At 38.3% G+C, this 24616-nt stretch overlaps 1 protein-coding gene across 5 annotated transcripts in view; it reads right to left on the bottom strand.

Moving 5' to 3' along the window:
* pot1 (protection of telomeres 1 homolog) overlaps positions 1 to 24616 on the bottom strand; it is a 51660-nt gene that overhangs the window by 2219 nt on the left and 24825 nt on the right. For all 5 annotated transcript variants that reach the window (XM_053641265.1, XM_053641263.1, XM_053641268.1 and 2 more), the window contains 12 exons: positions 23127 to 23232; positions 19689 to 19819; positions 19157 to 19447; positions 17496 to 17651; positions 3824 to 3993; positions 3463 to 3590; positions 2704 to 2733; positions 2433 to 2589; positions 968 to 1140; positions 682 to 817; positions 457 to 539; positions 225 to 319 (listed from right to left, as the gene is read on the bottom strand). In XM_053641265.1, coding sequence (XP_053497240.1) covers positions 225 to 319; positions 457 to 539; positions 682 to 817; positions 968 to 1140; positions 2433 to 2589; positions 2704 to 2733; positions 3463 to 3590; positions 3824 to 3993; positions 17496 to 17651; positions 19157 to 19447; positions 19689 to 19819; positions 23127 to 23232 — 1656 coding nt within the window. The remainder of the gene's footprint in view (positions 1 to 224; positions 320 to 456; positions 540 to 681; positions 818 to 967; positions 1141 to 2432; positions 2590 to 2703; positions 2734 to 3462; positions 3591 to 3823; positions 3994 to 17495; positions 17652 to 19156; positions 19448 to 19688; positions 19820 to 23126; positions 23233 to 24616) is intronic.

The following is a 24616-nucleotide window of genomic DNA, read 5'->3' as shown; positions in this document are numbered from 1 at the left end:
GATTTGTGATTTCCATGAGCTGTAAGCTGTAATCAAGATTAAAACAAAAAAAAGGCTTGAAATATTTCACTTTATGTGTAATGTATCTAGAATATATGAAACTTCCACTTTTTAAATTAATTTACGGAAAAAAACTAACTTTTCCACGATATTCAAATTTTTTGAGATGCACTTGTATTCTTGTATCCATGATGACTTCAATCTAACAGAGTGAATATGCTCACAGCATCCTCCCAAATTAAAGCTTCAAGTGTGCCCGTCTCATCCTCTAGCTCAAATTTCATCAGCAAAGCATACTGCATCAGCTGCACGCCAAGAGCTGAGAGAGCAATGAGGAGAGGATAAAGAGAGAAAGAAAGAGATGAGACACATGTTATCACTGAACACAATCTGGCAGTAATGTTCATGAGAGGTAAATCGTATTCAGTAGTACTGTTATAAAAAGGTGCATTTTACCTTTGGCCACATTATGCTCATCCCATATCTCTACTCCAGAAACCTCAGGCTCCACAAATGTGGACCGAGAGCACCGTTTACACCTGGAAAAAAAAAAAAACCCCACATACACGAGACGAACCAGATCTCTGTAAACAGAGGTATGAAAACTACAGATTTAGTTGTGTTAATAGGCTAAAGAAATGCCTCAGTGGACTGAGAGCATTGATAATCATCAGTCCTTACCCGAAATATCTCTTGTCTCTTCTGAAGAGGAATGGGGCTGAGAAATCCAGCAGTCTCATTCTCTCGTCATCCGAGCACACAGGGACCACGTTGCTATGAGCAGCAGATATCACAGACATTTCCTCCAGTGTAACACCTATAGGAAACTCATTAAAAAAAACAAAACAACACAAAAAGAAAATGCACCAAACCATCAGCCTCATGAAGCAAATTTCACCACATCGAGCTGCTTCATTCATTGCCAACATCCTTGGAAAAGTCTGTCTTATTGCAGTGCACAGCTTACCCTGGAGAAACAGCAGCTGTGTGTGTGTGTTGCTCAGGACCATCTCACAGGACACGTGCATCCTAATGGAGTCCACTGAAGAGGTGACTGCCCAATGCTCACCGCACGGTTGATTGACTCTCAAAGCATCCTGGAATACCCGAGCTATAATCTCATCATTGGGGACCTCCATTCTATTATACAGGGACATTATGCACATCAGCTTTACAACAGCTGCAGGATTTCTCCAGATAACGTCTCATGAAAATGTATTACACTGAATGGTCGCGTGGTGAATCTGTTTTCTGCGCATTCTATATACCATTACAATATAATAGCTCTTTTCTATTGAACAGTGTGACACAGCACAGCATGGTAACAAATCTGAACCCGGGACCATCCGTATCTGCATCTCCATGTCTGTTTCCAATCACATGATCATTTTACGTTTATTTTTATTCTTATTTTATTTGTGAATTATGAACAGTTCATTCTGGTCCACTAATTTGATTGGTCGAGTGGTGTTCCAAAAGTGAATATATTTCCTATAACCACACTGGGAGGTTTCACTCTGGGTATTACTCCACTCGTCTGTGCTTGCCATGTAAAAATTCCACTTCCTAGTTCCTCGTTAGTGCTGTAGGTAATCACAGCCATGCCGAAATTCAGTATAACTGCACAATTGTGAGTACAATATGAAATAAATAAGGAGAGGTTTACTGCAGGTTGGTGCAATAACCTGAAGGTAGTGACTAGCAATAGGCATGAGAAATAAAATACCTTTCATATTTTCTGTGGCTGAACCTTTCATTTTGTTATATTCTATGTACAGCACAAACAAAACGAGCAGGAAGTAATCTGGGATTGCTTCCTATTCAGAATATGGCAGATTTTACATGGGTCAAGGGGAAGCAATGTAAAATCAAGCTACAACACAATAAGAAAATGATACTGTGGCTGAATAAATAAAAACTATTCTGAGGCATTAAACTGTTGGATAAAGAAGTGATGTTGCCTTTTAAATCCACCAGAACAGAAAAAGTGCTAAGGAACTTAGTAGTAGACAATCACTACACGACTATATTACTAGATTTTGTGCTAGAGGAAAATTGATTCCAACCTGTAAACTTATTATTATTACACATACATATACACACACACACACACACACACACACACACACTGTATATTGTGTGAGGAGTGTGTTTAACTAATCAATAGTCTCAATCAAAATGATATCAGAATATAGGGAATTTGCCACTTGAGCAACGCCACACCGTCCAGTACAAAAGAGCTATAATTAAACCAAAAGAACACCCTTTTCCACTTGTAGCACACCATGCTGCTAATTTAGATTTTATTTTCTTTTAATGACATTTCCTATTTCCTAATTATACAATTCCACGCCATTTGCTTATGTTATGACTTTATAAAAAGACTAAACATCATGTCTACATCATTACATATAGAGCATTATGAGACTCACAGTGTCGTACATTGCGGACAGAAGAGTTTGAGGCACTGGTACAGGTTCTGTGGTTGGTAAGATTTCACCTTGGCGCGAACGTGACAAACCACAGGTGCAGTCGAGCTCTTCACATGAGCAAGAGATACCTTCTGCAGCGTGTGTCCGCATGTCCGAACTGAACACACGCAATTACAAGCAAACGGCAAAGTAAATTTGAGCTCACCACCGACTACATTTCTAGCCTAAAACTGAATGGCCAAAAGATCTAATTAAGAACGTTCTGTTTTACCTGTATAAAAATCTTCATTGACCACTTCACCTGAAACACAGCAAAAACACTGTATTTATGGCTTTGCAATCTATTCAGTCATTATAAATGTCACACAAATGTAACAAATGAGGTATGCATTAAATGACCATTTAGGAGACACCACTGAACCCCTCACTGCGTCCACTGTGCCATGTGTATAATTGTCCACTGTGGCAACATTTATTTTGAATTAACCTCCTTGAACTCAAAGTAGTTTTATTTCAGAGTGATTTACATTGTAAAACTGAAATAGTTAACTGAATACTGAAATAGCTCCACTAATTCCGATCTAAAATGTCAGTTTTCCGATATGCAGAAACTATATTGAACAGTCAAATTTAGTTAGCAATATTCCCTTTGAAAAATACAAGTTAAGCATCCAGGTTACACACACACACTTATCATTTTAAGGAAAAAAATCAACTTTAAAATCTGGAACATTAAAATATACTACTTCGAACTTTGAACCAGGGAGGTTAACTTCAAATAAATAAATACACATGCATGGTTTTCAAAGTTTTCAAATTTCAAAATGGTTTTTAAATTCACTGTTTTTTAAATTTCATTATTAAGGAGTTCAATTGCTTTTCAAATCTTTATCTATTTTGTTTTTGCTTGCATACAGTATCTACATTTCTGTATACAACTCTATAGGGGGAACATGATACACACACTATATTACAGTGAGAGATACAGTACAGTGACAGATAGACAGAGGGATACAGATCTTTGCCTCACTGGGTTCAGCTCTGATGTGTAGAGGTTGGAATTGACCAAGAGCCTCGGGAGGAGTATACCAAACATCTACAAGAGTGGCATCATTCACCTCATCTTCACCAGCTACAGCTACATGACCCTCCAACAATCTGGACAAGTGAGAGGTAAGGAAAAGACAAGATGAAGCACTATTAGACCCTTTAGAGGCACAGACAGAGAACACTTGTTAATACCATCAGATTATCATCAAGTACATTCAAAGAAATCTACTATACTTATCAATATGCCAACGTTCCCCCTCAGTCAAGTATAAAACTTCAATATTAGGAGCAATTCCCTCTATTCAGAAAACACTAAGTGTCAAAACCATAGTGTGGTTTACCTCTTGAGCGGCTGGAGCTCGGGGCTCTCTGAGGGTAGCACACACAGACCTTTACCGTATGAAGTGCCGCCATGCAGGTGGAAGCAGAGGGAGCTGGCACAGTCAGCAGATTGCTCAGGAGCTCTTTGGGTCACAGCATGAAGATTGAATAGGCGCAGAAACATGCCAGGCTATACACACACAGACACACAGTTCAGGAGCAATAACCATTCATTTTACTTTAACAACCAATAATAATCATTAACTCTTTTTTAATGTGCCCGTTGCAACTAATAATGTGTCGAAACAATGCAAATCATCTGCAAGTTAAGCAAGACCACTAACAGCTTGCTAATATTCTCCAGCAGGGGGCAGTCTGGTATTAAACCTAAAGGACACTTTTATACCACATGGGAATGAATCATGGCACACAAACATCTACACTAGTGTTGTTCTTAATTGCACATCCTAGTGTGTGCATGACAAAAACACCATTTCATGATTTTTGTTTTTGTTTTTGTTTAGTGGGGTGCATAAAATGCACAAACCATCTTAAAAATACAAAAAAAAACTCAATAGCCAGCAGGGTGCGGTGTTTCATCACAGCATACCTGCCTCTCTATACTGCAGCATACGTCTTCTGAATGTTGCAAATACTCAGGTGTGTAGGCCGAGACGAATATGCTACAAGTGCTTCTATAGGAGAAGGTGGTGATAATGATATGCACAGACTTTTTTTTTTTTTTGGACAAGCTGCTGCACAGCCACAGAGACCCACTGGCTATGCAATCTACAAGACGTTCCATGTGCACAGATAGCAATGGTGGCATTACTTGGGCTGACGAAGCAAAAGGAAATAAAAGAAAGGGGGGGGGGCAGAATGCAGTTTACTTTTCACTCAGTGTGCATTGTGAAAGTGTTCACACAGCTTGCAGTTGAGAAATAAAGAATTCATTAGACTGCTTTCTTTAAGTCATTCACCATGCAAGAGTTACGTTTGATCACTGATGATGTGCTGGTTAAGAAGAATCATGAATAAAACTTGGTGCTTTCAAAGGAGACACACTTCACAGTGGGAGTGCATGTCTGTCTGCCTCACTCGGGTTGTGATATGAGACCGAGAGTGTTCGGACTATGATATGAACGCAAGCGAGAGATAGACGTGGCGGCCCTCCTACTTCACTCTGAGTGACAAGCAGCAGTCAGAGAGCTTAAACTCATGGGATTTCACTTGTCAGTCAGTCTTCTCCTTGTGCCTCCGGACCAGGAAACGAAGACCAAAATAGAGCTCCATACCAGAGCACTGAAGCTGATATTCACTACTTTCTGCACCAATTATTTACATTCTTTGGTCTCAACTCAGAGAGTTTACCTTGTATACAGCCATGATTTTCCTTTGGTACTTTTGGGATTTCAGTAGTCTAAGAAGGCTGTAACAAAGTAGTAAATTCACAGCCAGAGCTGGATATGCTCTACTTGCTAGAGTCTATTTCTCTCTACCTGCAGAACAAAGTTAAAGCTTTGTCCTTGCCATTAGAGTTTATACCTTCGTCCTCCTTCGCTGCCTTCTCTCCAGCCTTCTTAATAGCACGGTGATTGGGCCTCAGGTTTTATAACCTTGGTAAACCTTGACAGGCTAACATACCAAAAACAGATGCTCGTTTCACTACAGTTCTTTCTCTGCCAGAGTTGAAACTTTAGCGTCATGCCAATAGTGCTTTGATTGCTCTATACTTGCATTAGTGCCTTGCAGTACAAAACTCAATTTGACAGTGAAGAAGTGCAGAATGATTTATTGGCTTGCGGCTGTTTGGGGTGACGGTTTGCCAATAAATGTGGGAGAAATTCTTGCATTACAAATGTTGGCTGCATAAGAGTAACAAATTCTGCAGCATACAAAAAACAAATCTCACTGTGAAATTTAAGCCTTGTCCTTGTTTACCGGACAGGATTTGTTCTAATGCGCTAATTTTCCATGTTTGAGTTCAGTGAAAGCATCTTGTATCGATTGGTTACGTGACACAATCAAAATTAAGTAACTTGGAAGAAAACCTAACTTGGAAGAAACACAATGAAAGGCAGTCCGATCATTTTTTGCATATAATGTAGATGAGGATCCAGTTAATACCGGAGTTATACCCTCATTACAAGAGTTATATTTGATTTACCAGAGTTATATTGCTGGGTATACCTGCAAATCCTGGCATTCTTGTGCTCACTAATTATAAAAGAAACAGTCATAAATAGCTGAATGCCTGTACACCATATTATTCCATACATTTTATGCCACTTGGCATCATCACTGAGACATTTCCAGTCATTGGGGTTCCTGACACACTCATTCATGAATTTTTTTTTTCTTGCTCATACTTCCTCGGATACACCTCCACGTCTCACTTGTCTCAAATGGATGCAAGTGGTGCTACCAATTAGGAATGAAATTAATGTAGAATTATACTTGCCTTATCTTAATGTTTTGTAGAGTCTGCGCATGCATGTACAGTTATAATGGGTATGAATATACTGCACACTGTTCATTTGTTGGGCCAAAAAAAAATTATTAAATTAAGTGCGAAGATCCCTGCAGTGGAACTTACAGAGAACTGCTAGAATGAGGTAGTGCTCTTACAAAGACTGCAGGTCCCAGCATCGAAAACTCTATTAACCTCAGATTTGCAGCTACATACAACTGGATAACTCGGTATTCACTGGATCCTCATCTATACAGTATGCATACAGACATTCAGCGTACAAAAAAAAAAAAAAAAAAAAGTTTCCACAAAGTCAAACCAATTCGCATAACACACCAATGTGCATGAACTACAATATTAACTCAAATCAGCACAGACTGACATGACTTCTTTAGGATTTTAATATCTTGGAAAACATGTACTATTGACCACACTGCTAATTGGTCACAAGCTATTGAACACATGGCGAAAGGTTTCCATTTAGTAGACCAGATGAATAGGGACCAATGGACTTTGCACAAAATGTAATAATTAATGAAGTTGTAACTTACAATCTCTGACTAGCAAAAAAAATAAAATATTTAAGTTACAGTTAAATAATAAATATGGGCTTAAAAAGTGCAGTCTCTCATCTTTCATTTAAATGCATTCACATCCACATTGGAGGAAGGGTTTAGGAATTACAGCTCTTTAATATGTACCCCCTCTTTTTCAAGGGACTGAATGTAATTGGACATTTGACTCAAAAGCTGTTTCATGTACATGTGTGGGCTATTCCTTCATTATTTCTTCATCAATTAAGCAGGTAAAAGGTTTGGAGTTGATTCCAGGTGTGGCATTCGCATTTGGAAGCTGTTGCTGTGAACCCACAGCAAGCGGTCAAAGGAGAGCTCAATGCAAGTGAAACAGGCCATCCTTAGGCTGCAAAAAAATTTAAATAAATAAAAAATTCCATCAGAGAGATAGCAGGAACATTAGGATTGACCAAATCAACAGTTTGGAACATTGACAGAAAAAAAAAAAGAATGCATTGATGAGCTCTGCAACAAAAAAAGAGGCATGGACGTCCACGGTAGACAACAGTGGTGGATGACTGTAGGATCCTTTCCATGGTAAAGAAAAACCCCATCACAACACCCAGCCAAGTGAAGAACACTCTCCAGGAGGTAGGCATATTATTATCCAAGTCTACCATAAAGAGAAGACTTCACGAGAGCAAATACAGAGGGTTCACCATGAAGGTGGAAACCATTTATAAGCCCCAAGAATAGAAAGGCCAGATTAGACTTTTCCAAAAAAACAAAACAAAAATAAAAACATCTAAAAAAGCCAGCCCAGTTCTGGAAAAGCATTTTTGGACAGAAGAAACCAAGATCAACCTGTTCCAGAATGATGGGAATAAAAAAGTATGGAGAAGGATTGGAACGGCTCATGATCCAAAGCATACCACATCATCTGTAAAACATGGTGGAGGTAGCGTGATGGGACGGGCATGCATGGCTTCCAGTGGCACTGGGTCGCTAGTGTTTATTGATGATGTGACAGAAGATAGAAGCAGCTGGATGAATTCTGAAGTGTTTAGGAATATATTGTCTGCTCAGATTCAGCCAAATTCAGTGAAGTTAATTGGACAGCGCTTCACGTTACAGATGGACAATGACCCAAAACATACTGCGAAAGCAACCCAGGAGTTTTTTTTTTTAAAGCAAAGACGTGGAATATTCTGCAATGCCAAGCTCAGTGATCTGATTTGATCAGTCACATTTCACTTGTTTAAGACAAAACCTAAGGCAGAAAAACCCACAAACATACAATAACTGAAGACAGCTGCAGTAAAGGCCTGGCAAAGCACCACAAAGCAGGAAACCCAGCGTTTGGTGATGTCCATGGGATCCAGACTTCAAGCAGTCATTGCCTGCAAAGGATTCCTGACAAAGTATTAAAAATGAACGTTTTATTTATGATTGTTAATCAGTCCAATTACATTTGAGCCCCTGAAATAAGGGAAACGTGCATAAAAATGGTTGCAATTACTAAATGTTTCATATGATAATTTTGTTCAACCCCTTGAAGTAAAGCTGAAAGTCTGCAGTTCAATTGCATCTCAGCACTTATTTCATTTAGAGCCAAAATTATGAAAATAGCGTCATTGTCCATATATTTGAGAACCTAACTGTCTGTATGTTTTTTATATTATATATATATATATATATATATATATATATATATATATATATATATATATATATATACACACACATATATATACACATACACACACACACACACACACAAATATAAAACATGGACACTGCCATCTACTATAAGCAAATTCAATGATCCAGAATATAAACTAACTGCATATTAAGATCACCACTATGTCAGTCATGTCCTACAATAAAACGAATTATAGCATTTTAAGCAGTTAACCATAAGTAAGGACACAAAACAAAACTGACATTCCCATCCAAACATTCATTTTCAGCACTGTATTGCAGATGACATTCTCCCCAGCTCTCTGATAACAGAAAGAATAGGCTAGCAGACTGACATCATCATCATCATCATCATCATCTCCTCCTAAGCTTTTGTCAGGTTTTGGAAATGCACAAGTGAATGACTGCAGCGCTCGGTTCTATTCATCTCTGTCAAAAAAAGTGCCGTTGTGTCAGCAAACATTTTCCAGACACATTAGCCAAAATGCCTTAAACCATCGTTTCCTAAAATAGTACACCACATGTGCCCATAGTCCCATTCAATAAAAACACGACCAACTCAAGTTCTCTTTTCAGTAACACTTACACATTCATTTGTTTCGGTATAAACGGTGATTGGTGAAGAGGAACCCAGTTCCCTTTCGCATCTGGCATGACTCTACATGCAGAACAGCAATTAATTCAGTGTTTTCTATTGTTGTCTTTTTCTTTATTCACCTAATACACATTCACACCAAATTACATAAGCATACCTATAACCCACTCTAGGTAGACATGTGTTATCAGCCTGCTGTCTGAGGAAATCACAGGCAGGGAGCATGTGTGTGTTCAGTCACTCTCTTTCTTTCCCTGCATGAATAATTGATAGTCAGATGTGAATACAGACAGGATGTCACACCACTGTGAGCCAACTCCAACCACTGAAAAATGCCACTTGCATATCTTCTAGTGCACTTATTCCTTTAACAACTGTATCTTAGTCAAATGGAAATAAAAATCTCAACAGCCAAAGGTGGAAAATACTTGCCATATTTATATTTTATTCGAGCGTTATTAAAACTGAACACTTGTACTTGTTCTTCGATTTCCAAGAAAAAAAACCTTACATTTGACGTGTTTGGCACTTAAATTTAGACCAGTAGACAATCACAAAAGGTCTCTTCTTCTCTCATCCAGCCAATGACCCTATGCTGTACATCAGTGGTATGGGCTCAGTTTAGTATTCAATCAATGTATATCAATATAGAAAAAACTATCAAGATTGTGCCATCATCTTAATCATCTCAAAAATTGTGCCAATTCATCATCAGCTTTTTTTAGGCTACACATTGTATAGCTTATAGCGCTAGAACTGTCTGCGTGTGTCTAAACACAGACAGCTACCAAGTGTGGAACCTGAGGATGAACATACCTGGCTCTACCTTAGTAAATTGTTTCATTATGCTGGAGTGAGTAAAGACTGGTATAAACTCCTTTTCCTCTCTAGAAGCCATGAACTCCATCTAATTTTAGAGAGCATGCTGCTAACTGCTAACATTAACTGGTGCTATTTAACCAAGTTAGCCGTTTCTGCTACTTTGGCTTCTTTGCAAAAGTCAGGTTAGACTAGAATCAATTCTAGGAGCTAACAAATTGCTAGGGAAGTCAAATTCTAGCTCATTATTTACATGATATTTTACTTTTGATTAATTCATTGTCAAATGTATCGTTAGTCGTGCATGTGAGCAGCAAACGTACAGAGATTGATGTAAATGGAATAGTTGCTTTAAAACATAAATCATCATCTAGCAGGAAACCGTTTTCTAATGTTTCTATTATACCTCACATGACAAAAACTACTACTTGAAGGCTAAGAACACCAAAATTCTGTGTGCTACAGTGTTTTGGGGAAATCTGTCCCTGACTGCTTCCTTTCAAGCTTGACAACTACATTAATTATTATATCCAAGTACTGACCTTTTTTTAATTAGCTAACAGGTTCCAGACATAGATTCATTTCATGCTATTACTCCAGGCATTCCTTTTCAGATGAAACACTTGAAACTGGCCTGGGACACATGATGTAAATGGAAAAGGAAAACAGATATAAGGTATCTTAGGGTAATTTTTTGATATTCAGAAAATCTTTGGGGCTTTCTCCTCTAAAATAGAAACCCCTGAGATACAGTATTATTAATTCACTAGCTGACTACAGTCACACACTGATGTGACGAGTGAGACAGTTATTAGGATCGTTCATGTGTAATTGAAGCTGCTGTATAGCTGGCTATTAGCAACTCTGTGCGACACGACGTTGTGACTGTGCTCTGAATCACATGCAGTGTGTGCGAGACCCTTACAGTCAGGACCTCTCGCTGTTACCGTATTGATTTGGCCCTCTCTTCACCAGCGTAAAGCTCTCCCTCTCAGTCTGCGTAATCGTAATGGCCTGCTTTATTCACTCTATTATTCACTCCTTTCCAGTATAAAGCTCCAGCACTTTCACACAATACTACAGATGACAGGGGCACATATATTGAGAACAGTAACAAAATATTGCTATTATTTAGTGAATAAACTGTCTGAAAAGAAATACTAATCAGCAGGCATTCATTAAAAGGCATTTCCTTCCATATCTTAACACTGTACACAAATAAATGTTTAATGGCCCCTTCCGGTCTCCGGATTTGAACTCTATATAAAAGGAGCTACAAATATTTTGCATGTAGCTGTGGTCCAACGCTCACCTACAAGCGTATCCAGCCTTGTTTTAAGTCCTTTAATTGTATGGGCGCCATCATTCCCCCACTAAAAACTAAAACATAGCAACTTTAAGCATATAGCGAAGTAGTTATCAAACAAATATAGATCAAAACAAGCCGATGAAAGATATTGAAGGATAACGCGCAACAAATACCATATTCCGCAATCAAAAATGTAACAAAATTAAGACCATTTTAAATGCATTGCAATAAAAATGGCTTGTTTTATGTTTTTCAAAAGTAAAACATTCAAACTTACCACAGTGCAAATTTAATTTACTATCTGTTTTTTAAACTTACTGAACCCTTTTATACAAGAAAAGTTAAAATGCTACAAAGTATTTTTTAAATGAATTAAGTCACAAGCTCTTATTGATGAACTATTAACTAATATTGGGGGATGTTTTGTTTTGTAAGCTGTTCTTAAACAAACTATGTAAGGAATAAAAGAGTATGAGTTATCTCATTGCTGAAAAAAAAGCCGAGCTGGTGCGAGACAGCCTGACGTGAAGCAGAATGTTCCAAAGTGTTTTATTCCTCTTATACCACAACAATTTGTCAACGATTACAATTTTTCATTTATTAAAGAATGCCATGTCATACTTTTAACCTTTACATCTAAGATTCTCTTTTTTAATTCTCTTGAAGCTAATTAACATCAACAACAATAACAACAGCAGCTTGTCATAATAAGAAATCAGAAGGCGCAGCATCCCCTGGTCTGAAGACGCCCTGGTGGCAGAAAACTTACTGACACCCAAGACTCCTTCCATAAATGCGAAATAAATGTCTCCTTGCAGAAATCTTCATTATAACAATGCAACCCAATTATTTTAAAGCTTAGATTACATGGAGAGTCCAATGTTTCCCATACATCTAGTCAGAAGATAAAATCAAGGCAATGCACATGTCAGGTGTGTGTGTGACAGCGATTCAGCTGGTACATCAAAATTCAATGGAAGACTAGCAGTGGCAACTTTTTCCCTAACTGAACAACAAAATGGTGTGCATGGCAGGGTTGCAAGGAGAAAGCCGATGCTCTCCAAAAAGAACATTGCTGCCCGGCTGCAGTTTGCGACAGATCATGTGGACAAGCCAGAAGGCTGTTGAAAAAATATTTGGTGGATAGATGAGAACAAAATAGAAGTTTTGGTTTCAATGAGAAAGGCTATGTTTGGAGAAAGGAAAACACTGCATTCCAGCATGAGAACCTTATCCCATCTGTGAAATGTGGTGATGGTAGTCTCACGGTTTGGGCCTGTTTTGCTGCATCTCGGCCTGGACGGCTTGCCATCACTGAAGGACAAGGAATTCTGAATTATACCAGCGAATTCTACAGGAAAATGTCAGGATATCTGTCCATAAATTGAACTTCAAGAAAGTGGGGCATGCAGCAAGACAGCGACCCCAAACACAAGTCATCTACTAAAGAATGGTTAAAGAAGAATAAAGTTAATGTTTTGGAATGGCCAGGTCAAAGTCCTGACCTTAATCCAATAAAAATGTTGTGGAAGGACCTGACGCAAGCAGTTCATGTGAGGAAATCCACCAACATCCCAGAGCTGAAGCTGTTCTGTATTGAGGAATTGGCTAAAATTCCTCCAAGCTGATGTATAGGACTGATCAACAGTTACCGGAAACGTTTTGTTACAGTTATTGCTGCACAAGTGGGTCACACCAGATACTGAAAGCAAAAGGTTCACATACTTTTGCAACTCACAGATGTAATATTGGATCATTTCCCTCAATAAATAAATGACCAAGTATAATATTTTTGTCTCATTTGTTTAATTGGGTTCTGTTGATCAACTTTTAGAACTTGAGGTTTTAGGTCATATTTATGCAGACACACAGAAAAATTGCCAAACTTTCAAGCACCACTGTATATAGTTATTTATTTTGAGTAGTTATTCGTTTGAAATAAGTAGTTTATTCATAAACCTTTGTTTGACTAGTTTATTACTAAACCCGCACAGTCATACGCCGCACTAACCACCACCACAATTAAATTCTCAACCTGTGGGAAATACTGGAGTCCTGGGAATGAGTTGTTACAATAGAAACAATACTGTATTAGAATGAGTGCATTAATATAAATCAATCATTAGAATTACAGCGGACACTATTGTCAGAGCTGCTGTTAAAGAAATTAACCATCACTTCTGACCAGTGACTTTCAAGAATCATCAGTGCTGTGGTATGAGCAACATTACAGCAAGATGAAGTTGTTTGTGAATTTGACACCTGGTCAACACTCCACATTTTAAATGTCAGGATTTAATAATGTACATTTAAACCAATTTTTAAGCATAAGCCCTATTGAACTCTAAATGATTCTGCTTCCTTAGAGTTTTGCTGGCTGAGATGTCAAAACTTTGTCCAATATATCAAAATTATTTCTTTTCACCCAGAAACAATCTTATAATAGTAAGGTCCAGATTTCCCAGACACAGTGTACAGTCCCATATGACAATGGCACAATTGCAGACAACAAGGTCAGACAGAAGTTATAGAACTACACAGGCTCTTTGGAGATAACCTTAAAACCTTTGTTTTACACCCAGTGCACAAAATCCTACACCCTCACAACAAGGTAGGATCAACACACTAAAGAATATAAAGGCAGCCACAGCTATACAGGTCCAAAGAAAAGAATCTAAAGTGTTAGATTTAAAGCCAAGGCCAAAATCATACTGTTCCAAAGCCCAAGATAACACAAAAAGAAATAATAATCAAAAAAAGCCAAGCTCTCTCTGAAATATTAATACAAAGAGAGTAAAAGTAGAAAAGCTGTCAGTAGTTTGAGTCTTTATTCTTTAAGCATTTAGAGAAGACCTTCAATATTCAGTGATTTTATTGTGTACATGAAGTCAAACACTTCCAAGACAGATTAAAGTTCCAAGTGTCCATCTGATTAGAAATGAAGGAAACATTTATTTTAGGCAAAGTAATATGTGAAGACATTTTGGTTTGAGATAAAAAGATGAACATGAGATGATAGATCAGAATTTCTATTTTCATTTCCTGATATTTACATCTAGATGTGTTAAACAACTCTGAACATGGCACCTTTGGACTGACCGGTGCTTCTTGTTGCCCAGAATGGCTACTCTTGGTTTGATCCCTGGGTTTCACCGGTGAAGACTGCATTTGTTTTTTAAAAAAAGGATAAACCAACATGAAGACTAGGGAGCTGTCTATGGAAGAAAAGCAAGCCATTTAAGCTGAGAAGAGAGAGAGAATTGGATTGCACAGGCATTCGGCACAGCTAGTAAAACAATTTGGAATATCCTGAAAAAGAAAGAAACCCCTGGTGTACCAACAACCAGACACAGGTCAGCCTAGGAAAAAAAAATGGAAAGTCGAAAGTTGAAAAAGAAAGGATCTGCTCAGGATCCAAAACATACAAGCGCATTGGTTAAGCACGGTAGAGGTAGTGTCATGGATTGCATGGCTGCTTCTGGAATAGGCTCACTAATCTTTATTGATGATGTAACTCATGATGGTAGCAGCAGAATGAATAGAGGTCTACAGAAACATTTGGTCTGCCAATTTACAGAGAAATGCATCCAGTGTAATTAGGGGAAACTTCATCAGCTAGCAAGAGAATGACCCAAAACGCACTGCCAACTAAACAATGTACTTTGTGAAGGGACAAAAGTGGAAGGTTTTAGACTGGCCAAGTCACTCACCAGACCTTAAAGGAGTAATTGCTCACCCTCATGTTCTGCAGGACCAGGAAGCATGGCACTGTTTAAAGCAGAGAAAGAGGGACGCTGTATACAAACTGAGTCACATAGAACAATCTTTGTAACAAAGATGTCTGCAGATTTCGACATGGAGGAGGTATTGCATTTTTTTTCTGCTATTGCATCAACACAACACACATGCGTCGTGATTCTCTCAAGAACACACCTCCGAGATCTATGTGGAAGTGAAGCTATTTAGTGAATAAAGACTTGATTTAAGTTTTTTTTTTTTATTTTATTTATTTTTTTTTTTATACGCACACAAAGCATTCACATCGCTTTATAAGATTGGGATTAAACCACTAGAGTCACATGGGTTACTTTTACAACCCCTTTATGAACCTTTTGGAGCTTGGAAGTTTTGGTCACTTGGACTGTAAATGGAGGGACAGAAATCTCCCAGGTTTCATTCAAATGTATTCATTTGTATTCCGAAGATGAACAAAAGTCGTATGGGTTTGAAACAACATGATGGTGAGTAACTGATGACAGAATTTTCATTTTTGGCTGAATTATCCCTTACAACCTGATTGGCGGTGCATTTTCTGAAAGAAACTGTAGTACAAGTCTGGAAAAGAATCACAAAAGAAGAATGCAACATTATTTCAAGTAAAGGGTATGCAACCAGCATTAATTACTTTATTGATACTTTACATTTGCTCACCTACAAATTGAGTGGGGTCAAACCTAAGGTGATGTAAATATCAGGAAATTAACAATGAAATTCTGATCTATCCTCTCATTCATCTTTTGAGATCAAACCCAAAATCTTCAGAGAATATAAAAAAATAATACAACTGGCAGTGTTCCAATACATTTGGAAGAACGACCACACACACACACACACACACACACACACACACACACACACACCTTTTTTCCCCATTCTTATGTCTGGGACATTGGGTTGAAGACTGTCACACAAAGTCAAAAGGCAATTCTCTGAACAGGATTTTGCTCAATTCTGAAGACAAGTCTTCAAAAAAGTATAACCATTTGGAACAATTCAAAACAACTGAAAAAGAAAATTCCTTACAATTCAACTAAGGAAGAGGGACTGTCATACATCAGTGATTACAGAAATGGGTAACACACATATCCTAAAGGTGACAACACTGGAAAAGCGCAATCCATCTTCTAGAGCCAAAATCTGACAGCCTTGCACATACCATACAAGAGAAGCAGCTCAGGCTTTACAATAGGTGGATGAAACAAAACAAACACAAAAAAACTGCAGTTAAAAAAAGACAAATTACTAATCAAAGAATGCTTGCATATACACACCACTGCAACCAGTGAGGCCTGGAAAAGCAAGGAAATCAAGTCTCTCTCCTAAAACTCTACTGGAAAAACCTACTGCACAACAGATACCAGTCGGAGAGGTGACACAAACACATGCTTATTTCACCAAGTACAGAACAGCAGCTACACAAGCGGCATTGTCCGCATACGCCTGCATCCCTTTTGCAAATCCAGATGATTAAAAGTGTTATCCACTAGATGGCACGTCCATCCAGACGATATCCATATTAACCTGTGAAATGATTTCATACCAACAATTCAGGGACACTTATTTGTCATTACCAAATCCATGCAGCTGCCCAAACACACGGAAGCGCTCAGTTAGTTTGTCTACAAAACTTCCCACCAATGTCACGACTCTCCTCATGAGCTATAGCTCAAATCGAAAATTGTGACATTTAAAAGTACTAATCTACAGCATTCAAAAGATAGACACTTTGTTAGGTTTGACTGACAACAGTCACCATATTTAGGAAATTACTTAGTGTTGATGCCCAAACCTGCTTGGAATTGTACAGAATGATGTGCTTTGCTTCTAGTTTGAAGCAGTTTGTTCAGACTGTTGTGGACATTGTGCTATACTGCCCATACAACGTATGTTAGTACTGCATCATGCACATATTTCACATAAATTTTTACAGACCTGCCAAAAAAAACAAAAAAACAACCACCACCAAACAAACAACAAACAATCCACAGATTACAGGCAGCAAGCATCTTGTGTATATGCAGTTACAAGTACATATAAATCCAGCCTAATGGGATTCTTTCCACACAGAGAGCAAGGCGAATTATGCTCTCCTGGACTCCCAGTGACAGGTGACTCATGATCTCCTGACGATATAGCAAACACTTCTCAGTTGCACCACTGGTTTAAATATGCATATTGAGATATCTACACTCCAAACACAATTTTTACAGCTGTACAAGTAAATTTCTTCCAGCACATGAAACATTATTGGTGCACTTTACAGCTGTGATCATACCATTCATTTTTAATAAACTGAGACCGAGTCAAAGGATTAGTTATCGTAACACAAAGCTCTGGAAGCAACATATTATTATACATGCATAATACAGTTTTTCCATATGAAAGCTATTTTTCTTGCTGCCCACATCTTCACAGCTACAGTTTACAGCAAGTTCATTAAACATTTATTATGATGAAGCGCTACATTTAATCCAACCACTGGAAAGAAATTTTTCTTCCTTACCTTCAACTTACTGGCTCCCTCCACATGGTTGTCGTAGACCAGAACGTTAGCGATCATGTTCTCTCGATCTTGAGAGGGACTGGACTGACCCTCTAAAGCATCTGGAGCCACGGCCACGTTAAGCAGAGGGTGCGCACATTTTGTCCCATCCCAGACCTGAGCAACAAAAGTAAACCTACTGTAGGTGCTAGATTATCAACAGGCACTTTCACAAATGAACAAAAATAATTTTTTTGTAAAGCGTCCAACAATTTCTGTGGCTATGGGAGATGGCATCTTCAGACTTGACAACCTCAAAGAGCAATAATGCTTAGTCTTGTCCGTCTGTGGCGTTCCTAATAAATATAAATAACTGTTAACTATATGTGTCTAAACCGGACTTAAACTATGTCAAACATACATTGATATATTTTATTTCACATTCTCCATTTACATTGACAAAAAGAGAGTGTGTTGTGTCAAGCCATGTTTCAAACCCCATGAGCACTAATCAAAACAATACTAATGAGAGAATGGGGGAAAGGGGGCAGGGCTTACAGAGAGGGTCAGTTAATATTGGTCAGTAAATATTGTCAATCATTCCAGACTCCTATATCCATTGCCTCATCTGCCTTCACACAGAGATGTGCTACTTGAAGCTCCTGACCTGTATCTGCATGATATTTAGCAGTGTGCTGGTGTGACATGATTGGATGATAACTGCATGAATGTGCAGGTGTTCCTAATAAGGTGGACATTTAGTGTATATACGATAATTCATGAGGCCTGTCCTTGAGAAGACACTGAATTTCCTCTTATATCTTAAAAAACAGATTAAAATAATATTATACACACTAATCTCTCTCTCTCTCTCTCTCTCTCTCTCTCTCTCTCTCTCTATATATATATATATATATATATATATATATATATATATATATATTACACACACACACACACACACACACACACACAGCCATTACTGTGCAAAGTTTTAGGCACATGCAAAAAAAAGCTTTAGAGCAAAGATGGCTTCAAAATAATGAAATTAAATATTTCTACATTTTTTAAATATACCGTAAACAGCAGTGAACAGTAGTCGAAGTCATAAAATAAAAATCTAACACAAAAGTTTATACTAAAACCTTTGACAGTACTGTGTATGTATATCTAAGACGCCTATATGTGTAATGTAAGACTTCTAAGACAGTGCAACAGGGAGACAGGAAGGACAGCCGATCGTCCTTGCAGTGTAAAATTACATGTAACCATGTGTCACCACAGACGTGATGGAGAAGTTGCAAATGCCTTGGTGGGAGAGTGGAGTAACATCTCACAGCAAGAACTGACAAATCTGGTGCAGTCCATGAGGATGAGATGCACTGTAGTACTTAAAGCAGCTGGTGAACACACCACATACTGACTGTTACTTTTAATATTGACTCCCCTTTGTTCAGGGATTCATTATTCCATTTCTGTTCCTCAAATGTCTGTGAAACTTGTTCAGTTTATGTCTCAGTTGTTGAATCTTTTTATGTTAATACAAATACTTACACATGCTAAGAAATTTGCTGGAAATAAAAGCAGTTGAATGTGAGAGGACGTAAAATATCTATACAACTCCAACATAATGAGAATTCATATATGCCATGAAGTGTAATAAATAGTCTCATGTACCACACCTTAAGTAGCATGCACCTGGTATCCATTCTGGCTTTAGCTAGCAGCTGGCAGGTCAAATCAAAAAACATCTTGGGGTGTACCGAGGACAGGGGGACAGTGGACTCATTGGCTAGAAGTTGGCTTGCTGCCCACTGACGCAGCTCCTGCACTGCATGTTTATCGGCTTCACCAAAATGAAAGGTCCTACTTGATGTTCGTGGCTCAATAGGGCTGTCAATCATCCCATCAAATGTGATGGTAGACCAGCCTAACGTGGTCAGTAGAGTCATGGATCCGTTGAACATCTGAGCCTGTGTACATAAATTCCAACGCACACTTTGTGAACATTTAAATGACTCACATATTGCTTAAATAGACCTTAATCAACAGTAATCGTTGGGATTGGAGCACATTACAGTGCTTAGCACTCAAAGTACTTACAACCTAAGTGGGTGTAATCAAAGAAGCACTTTCAACAGTTTAAATCTAGCCTAGTTAATGTGAGTGAAGTCTATCAAATTTGGCAAATACACAGTCCTCTGATCGCCTCACCTTCACTCTGTGAAGACGAATGATGTCTCCGATTCTGAAGATTTTAGGATGGTCCTCGAGCCTTTCACTGAAAATGGTGCAGCTCACTTTAACATTTGACTTGTCTGTGATCTTCAGTGTAGAGCAGTAATCTATAGAAAATCAATGTGTCCATGGTGATCAGAGTGGCTTAGGTGCACAGAACTGTCAATATTACCTTACAAATCAGCTTCAATAGTAAATTAAATGGATAAAGAATGAGCACCAGCACATATCTTGACTAGATATTGAATAAGTATTTACCCTTAAGCAGTTCAGTATAAATGTAAAGCACCAATAAAACCACTGCAACAGTTCTAACCACTATAGGCTGGTCTACATTTGATGGTGGGATAAAACCAATGCAACAGTCCTGTGTGCGTGTCTATCGATCGATAGATAGAGAGATGGACAGACACACAATTACATTAAAACCACCTGCCTAATATTATGTAAGTGCCTGTCGAGGCATGGACTCTACAAGAACTCTGATGGTGTGCTGTGGTCTCTGGCACCAAGACGTTGGCAGCAGATCCTTTAAGCCATGAAGCTTGCGAGGTGAGGCCTGCATGGATCGGACCAATTTGTCCAGCACATCCCACAGGTGCTCGATCAGACTGAGATGTGGGGAATTTGGAGGCCAAGTCAACACCTCGAACTCTTTGCCATGTTCCTCAAACCATTCCTGAACAATTATTTCAGTGTGGCAGGGCGTATTATCCTGCTGAAAGAGGCCACTGCCATTAGTGAATACTGTTGCCATGGAGGTGTGTACTTGGTCTGCAGCAATGTTTCGGTAGGTGGTACGTGTCAAAGTAATATCCACATGAATGCCAGCTCCTGAGGTTTCCCAGCAGAACACTGCACAGAACATCACTCTGTTTCCACCAGCTTGCCCAGGTAAGCGACACACACACACCCAATCGTTCACGTGATGTAAAAGAAAACGTGATTAATCAGACCAGGCCACCTTCTTCCATTGGTCCAGTTCTGACGCTCACATGTCCATTGTAGGTGCTTTTGGCGGTGAACAGGGGTCAGCATGGCCACTCTGACTGGTCTGCAGTTACACATTCCAGTATTCAGCAAGCTGTGAAGCACTGTGTGTTCTGACACCTTTCAATCATAGCCAACATAAACTACTTGTGCTACAGTAACTCTTCTGTGGGATTGGACCAGATGAGCTTACCTTCGCTCCCCACATGCATTAATAAGCTTTGACCACTCATGACCCGGTCACCAGTTCACCTTTTGTCCTTCCTTGGACCACTTTCATAGGTACCTGTACTAACCACTGCATACCAAGAACACCCCATAAGACCTGCCATTTTGGAGAAGCTCTGACCCAGTCTTCTAGTCATCAAATTTGCCCCTTGTCAAAGTCACTCAGATCCTTATGCTTGTCAGTCTTTCCTGCTTTCAACACACCAACTCCAAAATCTGACTATTCACTTGCTACCTAATATACCCCACCCCTTCACGGGTGCCACTGTAACAAGATAATCAAATGTTATTCACTTCACCTCTCAGTGGTGGTTTTAATGTTATGGTTGATCGTATATTAAATTGACCTTCCATTATTCATTCATTAACTATATGGTACTCAGTAATATTACTATTTATTTTTGCCTTATTCATTATTGTTACTTTTATGTGTTTTGTTAACTGTTCTTGAGGAACCTTCAGATAAAGGGGGGGGGGGGGAGAAGAAAAAAAAAAAGTTAAGCACACAAAGAAAATTATTCCAGTAACAAATGAGTACAAGTAAGAATGCCTGATATAAGAATAACTAATAACCATCACTAGTGTTTGTATCATCACATGCAGGTGAAATTATTTTCAATTAATATTTCAAGGAATGACTGAGTACCTAAGCATCAGTCTCATTACAGCACAAATGTTGCCAGATGGAGTCTCTGCAATTCATAAGGTTAATTCATTATGCAACTCCAAACGGTTATTTGCTTTGAAAACAGCAAAACATTCGCATTTGAGCAGAGTAAAGAGAGCAGAGAGTAGAAAATAAATGAGAGAATAGAATTAAACAGAGGAGAAAGAAGCTGAAAGTCGCAAAAAATAAACAAACATATTTGCAACATTTAACGATAAGAAGCATTAAATCAGGTTTATTGTTTCAAAACTCTTCTTATTATTTCTGCTATGACCTTTTACAGTCAGCACTGATTTAAAATGAAGTGGTTGCCTCTGAGCAGAACACATGTGCACAATGCCCAATCCTCTGTGCTGATTAAATTGGGGAAAAAAAAAGAGCCTGAACTTTCTCTGCTCATCTCAATGATCCATGGACAGGAGCTTTTGACTGAAATGAGGATTGATTTTCAGGACTTTACAAGATACCAGCACAACACATCCTTTAGAAGGATCAATTATCCGAATGTGTCGAGGCACACATAATTGCAGCTGGAAGACAGAGATGTCTGCAATGAGAAAGTGAGAGAGTATATGAATTTCTTTCCATGAGCTAGTGGAAGAGCTGTAATTTGTTAGTGCTACCGTTTCTAATCGCTTGCTGTAACCTATACCACGTCCCACGGATTAGAAGGAGGTCATGCTAGTGTCCCAGACTGAGGGATGTATAGAGATAGGAGAGACGGGCAAGAAGGAAAAAGGTCAGAATGAAATCAAGAACCAAGAAGTTAAGAACTGTGCATTCAAGAGTTCTTTAAAGAGGTTCAAAGTAGTGCACGCACTTTGATCATATAATGCCTATGATTAGTATGAAAGCAAGCTGAGGATGACTGATCTCTGATAAACATGAAGCACTTCAGCCAACAGGCATCCCTTCTAAGCTGCCATTCTGACTTCCATGTATAATGTGAGAGTGTGCAAAATCCAGACCCTTCAGAGCCATCATCCTATTGCCTAAGTCCTGTTTCAAACAGGATATGGAACAGAACAAGCCGACTTACTATCCCAGGGTATTTTCATATAACAGCATGGTACAAAGTGTGTTATTTCAGCAATATCACAGCACTTTGCCAACTATTATAATTTTGATTCATTACTGAACATGGCATTAATTTAAACAAACACTAAGTAATACATACGTCATCTTAGTTTGTTAACATTACTCACTGATTATTAATGCTGAAGTTCATGGGATGGTAAATGTTCACTACTGCAGTAAAAAATGTAAAGCAATACTGATTTTTTTGTCATATTATTCTAGATGATACCGCAGACAGGCCTTACTTTGCATTTATGTAACTATTAGACACTGGATGCATTTTTGTGTATTTTATGCTTGTGTTTATGGAAGGTGATGATGGTTTACTGTCATGCCTACTAGCTATAGACGTTTAAGCACGCTGCCGAGATCTATCTTTCCCTCAGACTCAGCATGAGCTTAAGGGCACAAATGACAATAAAACACATTATTACTGCATTCTGGGGACTCACCTGTGCCTTTGGTGGGAAAAGGCTGTTTGAAGAAGGTCACCACGCCATACACATTCACTATTCTGCTGGGTTTCAGTTCATTTAAAGGGACATATGTGTACCTGGACTGAATGTAGAGAAAAGAGTGATGCAGAGGAACAGTGATTCATGTGAATAATAATAAACAATTACAGGAGCATACTGTCAGCTTCTCCTGAATGTAATCTGGTAGCATCAGGGTGTAAAAACTTTTTCAGTCATACAGTACTTGTGAAAAATTTGAACACACCTAAACAAATAAGGCTTTTCTTTCACTTATTATTATTATTTTTTTCTTACATATTTTTCATATGTTGAAATAATCGTGAATGCATCTAAACAATGAAAAGAATTATGCAGTGACCAAAGTCTTAATAACAGCTTAGCCCACTGCTGGCATTCTGTCAGGAGCTTTATGAGGGGACCAGCTGGGATAGTTTCCCAACAGTCTTGCTGATGTTCCCACATATGCTCAGAACTTGCTGGCTGCTCTTCCTAAGCTCTAAATAAATTTAAATTAATTAATAACCCTATTTGCTGGGGGGCATTTATATGGACACAAAATGGAAGAGTGCTATATAAATAAAGATTATATGTTTAAAGACTTATGTTACAGACTTTAAGTATTTATATTCACTTTTGGAACAAATTTGAAGCATAAGCCTTTAAAATTTCTCCATGATTATGAAAAAAACCCATATTGGATCATGTTCAAACTTTTGACTGGTACCACAATCAGTGTGAAGGCAATTGCACAGGATTAGACAAACAAGCATACAATATACACATGCATAAAAGACAGACCAACACTAGATTTGAAGTACAACAGTTCAACCACACATTAACATTCTGGAAAATAACACATTAACATAATGGACTCGGCTTCCAAATGGGCCATGTAAAAATCAAGGACGAAAAAAGGGGAGCTTTTTGTAATATGCAAAAACATTTTTATTATTTAAACAAGCAACTGGTAGTTTGGCAAGGAGTGGAAATGGCCGCGTTGCCTTAAGAAGAGCAGCGAGATGGAAATCAGTTGCAGTGCCTCCAGCTATAGCAGATGATTATAGTTCTTATTTAAACTAAAGCATTTTACAAAACACAATTTATGGATTTTGAAAGTCTACTTGTAATAAGAGTGATCCATGCATAAACACAAATATTTGCCAATAAGTTGTGGTAATATATTTTATCTGCATAATTACTACTTAACAAAAGGTCCAGTCAAGAAGTAGTACTACCTCTACTGCTACAGAGTACATACAGTAAGGAATTTAAGCTAAAATATCCTGAAACATCTTCCATATCAATATGCAACCAAATACAATTATGGATTTTAATATAAAATGCTCCATTAGTAGCACAGAAACCAAGCAAAGAGTTGGAAAGGATGTGATTCGGATTAGTCAGCTCCCTATTATATGAAACTGCAATCTGTTTTATATAAAAGGAATAAATGGCACAGACGAGGA

Source organism: Ictalurus furcatus, chromosome 14 (genome assembly GCF_023375685.1).
Source record: "Ictalurus furcatus strain D&B chromosome 14, Billie_1.0, whole genome shotgun sequence".
Lineage (NCBI taxonomy): Eukaryota > Metazoa > Chordata > Actinopteri > Siluriformes > Ictaluridae > Ictalurus > Ictalurus furcatus.
The sequence above is the reverse complement of the archived record's forward strand: the minus strand, read 5'-3'. Positions and strand labels throughout refer to the sequence as shown.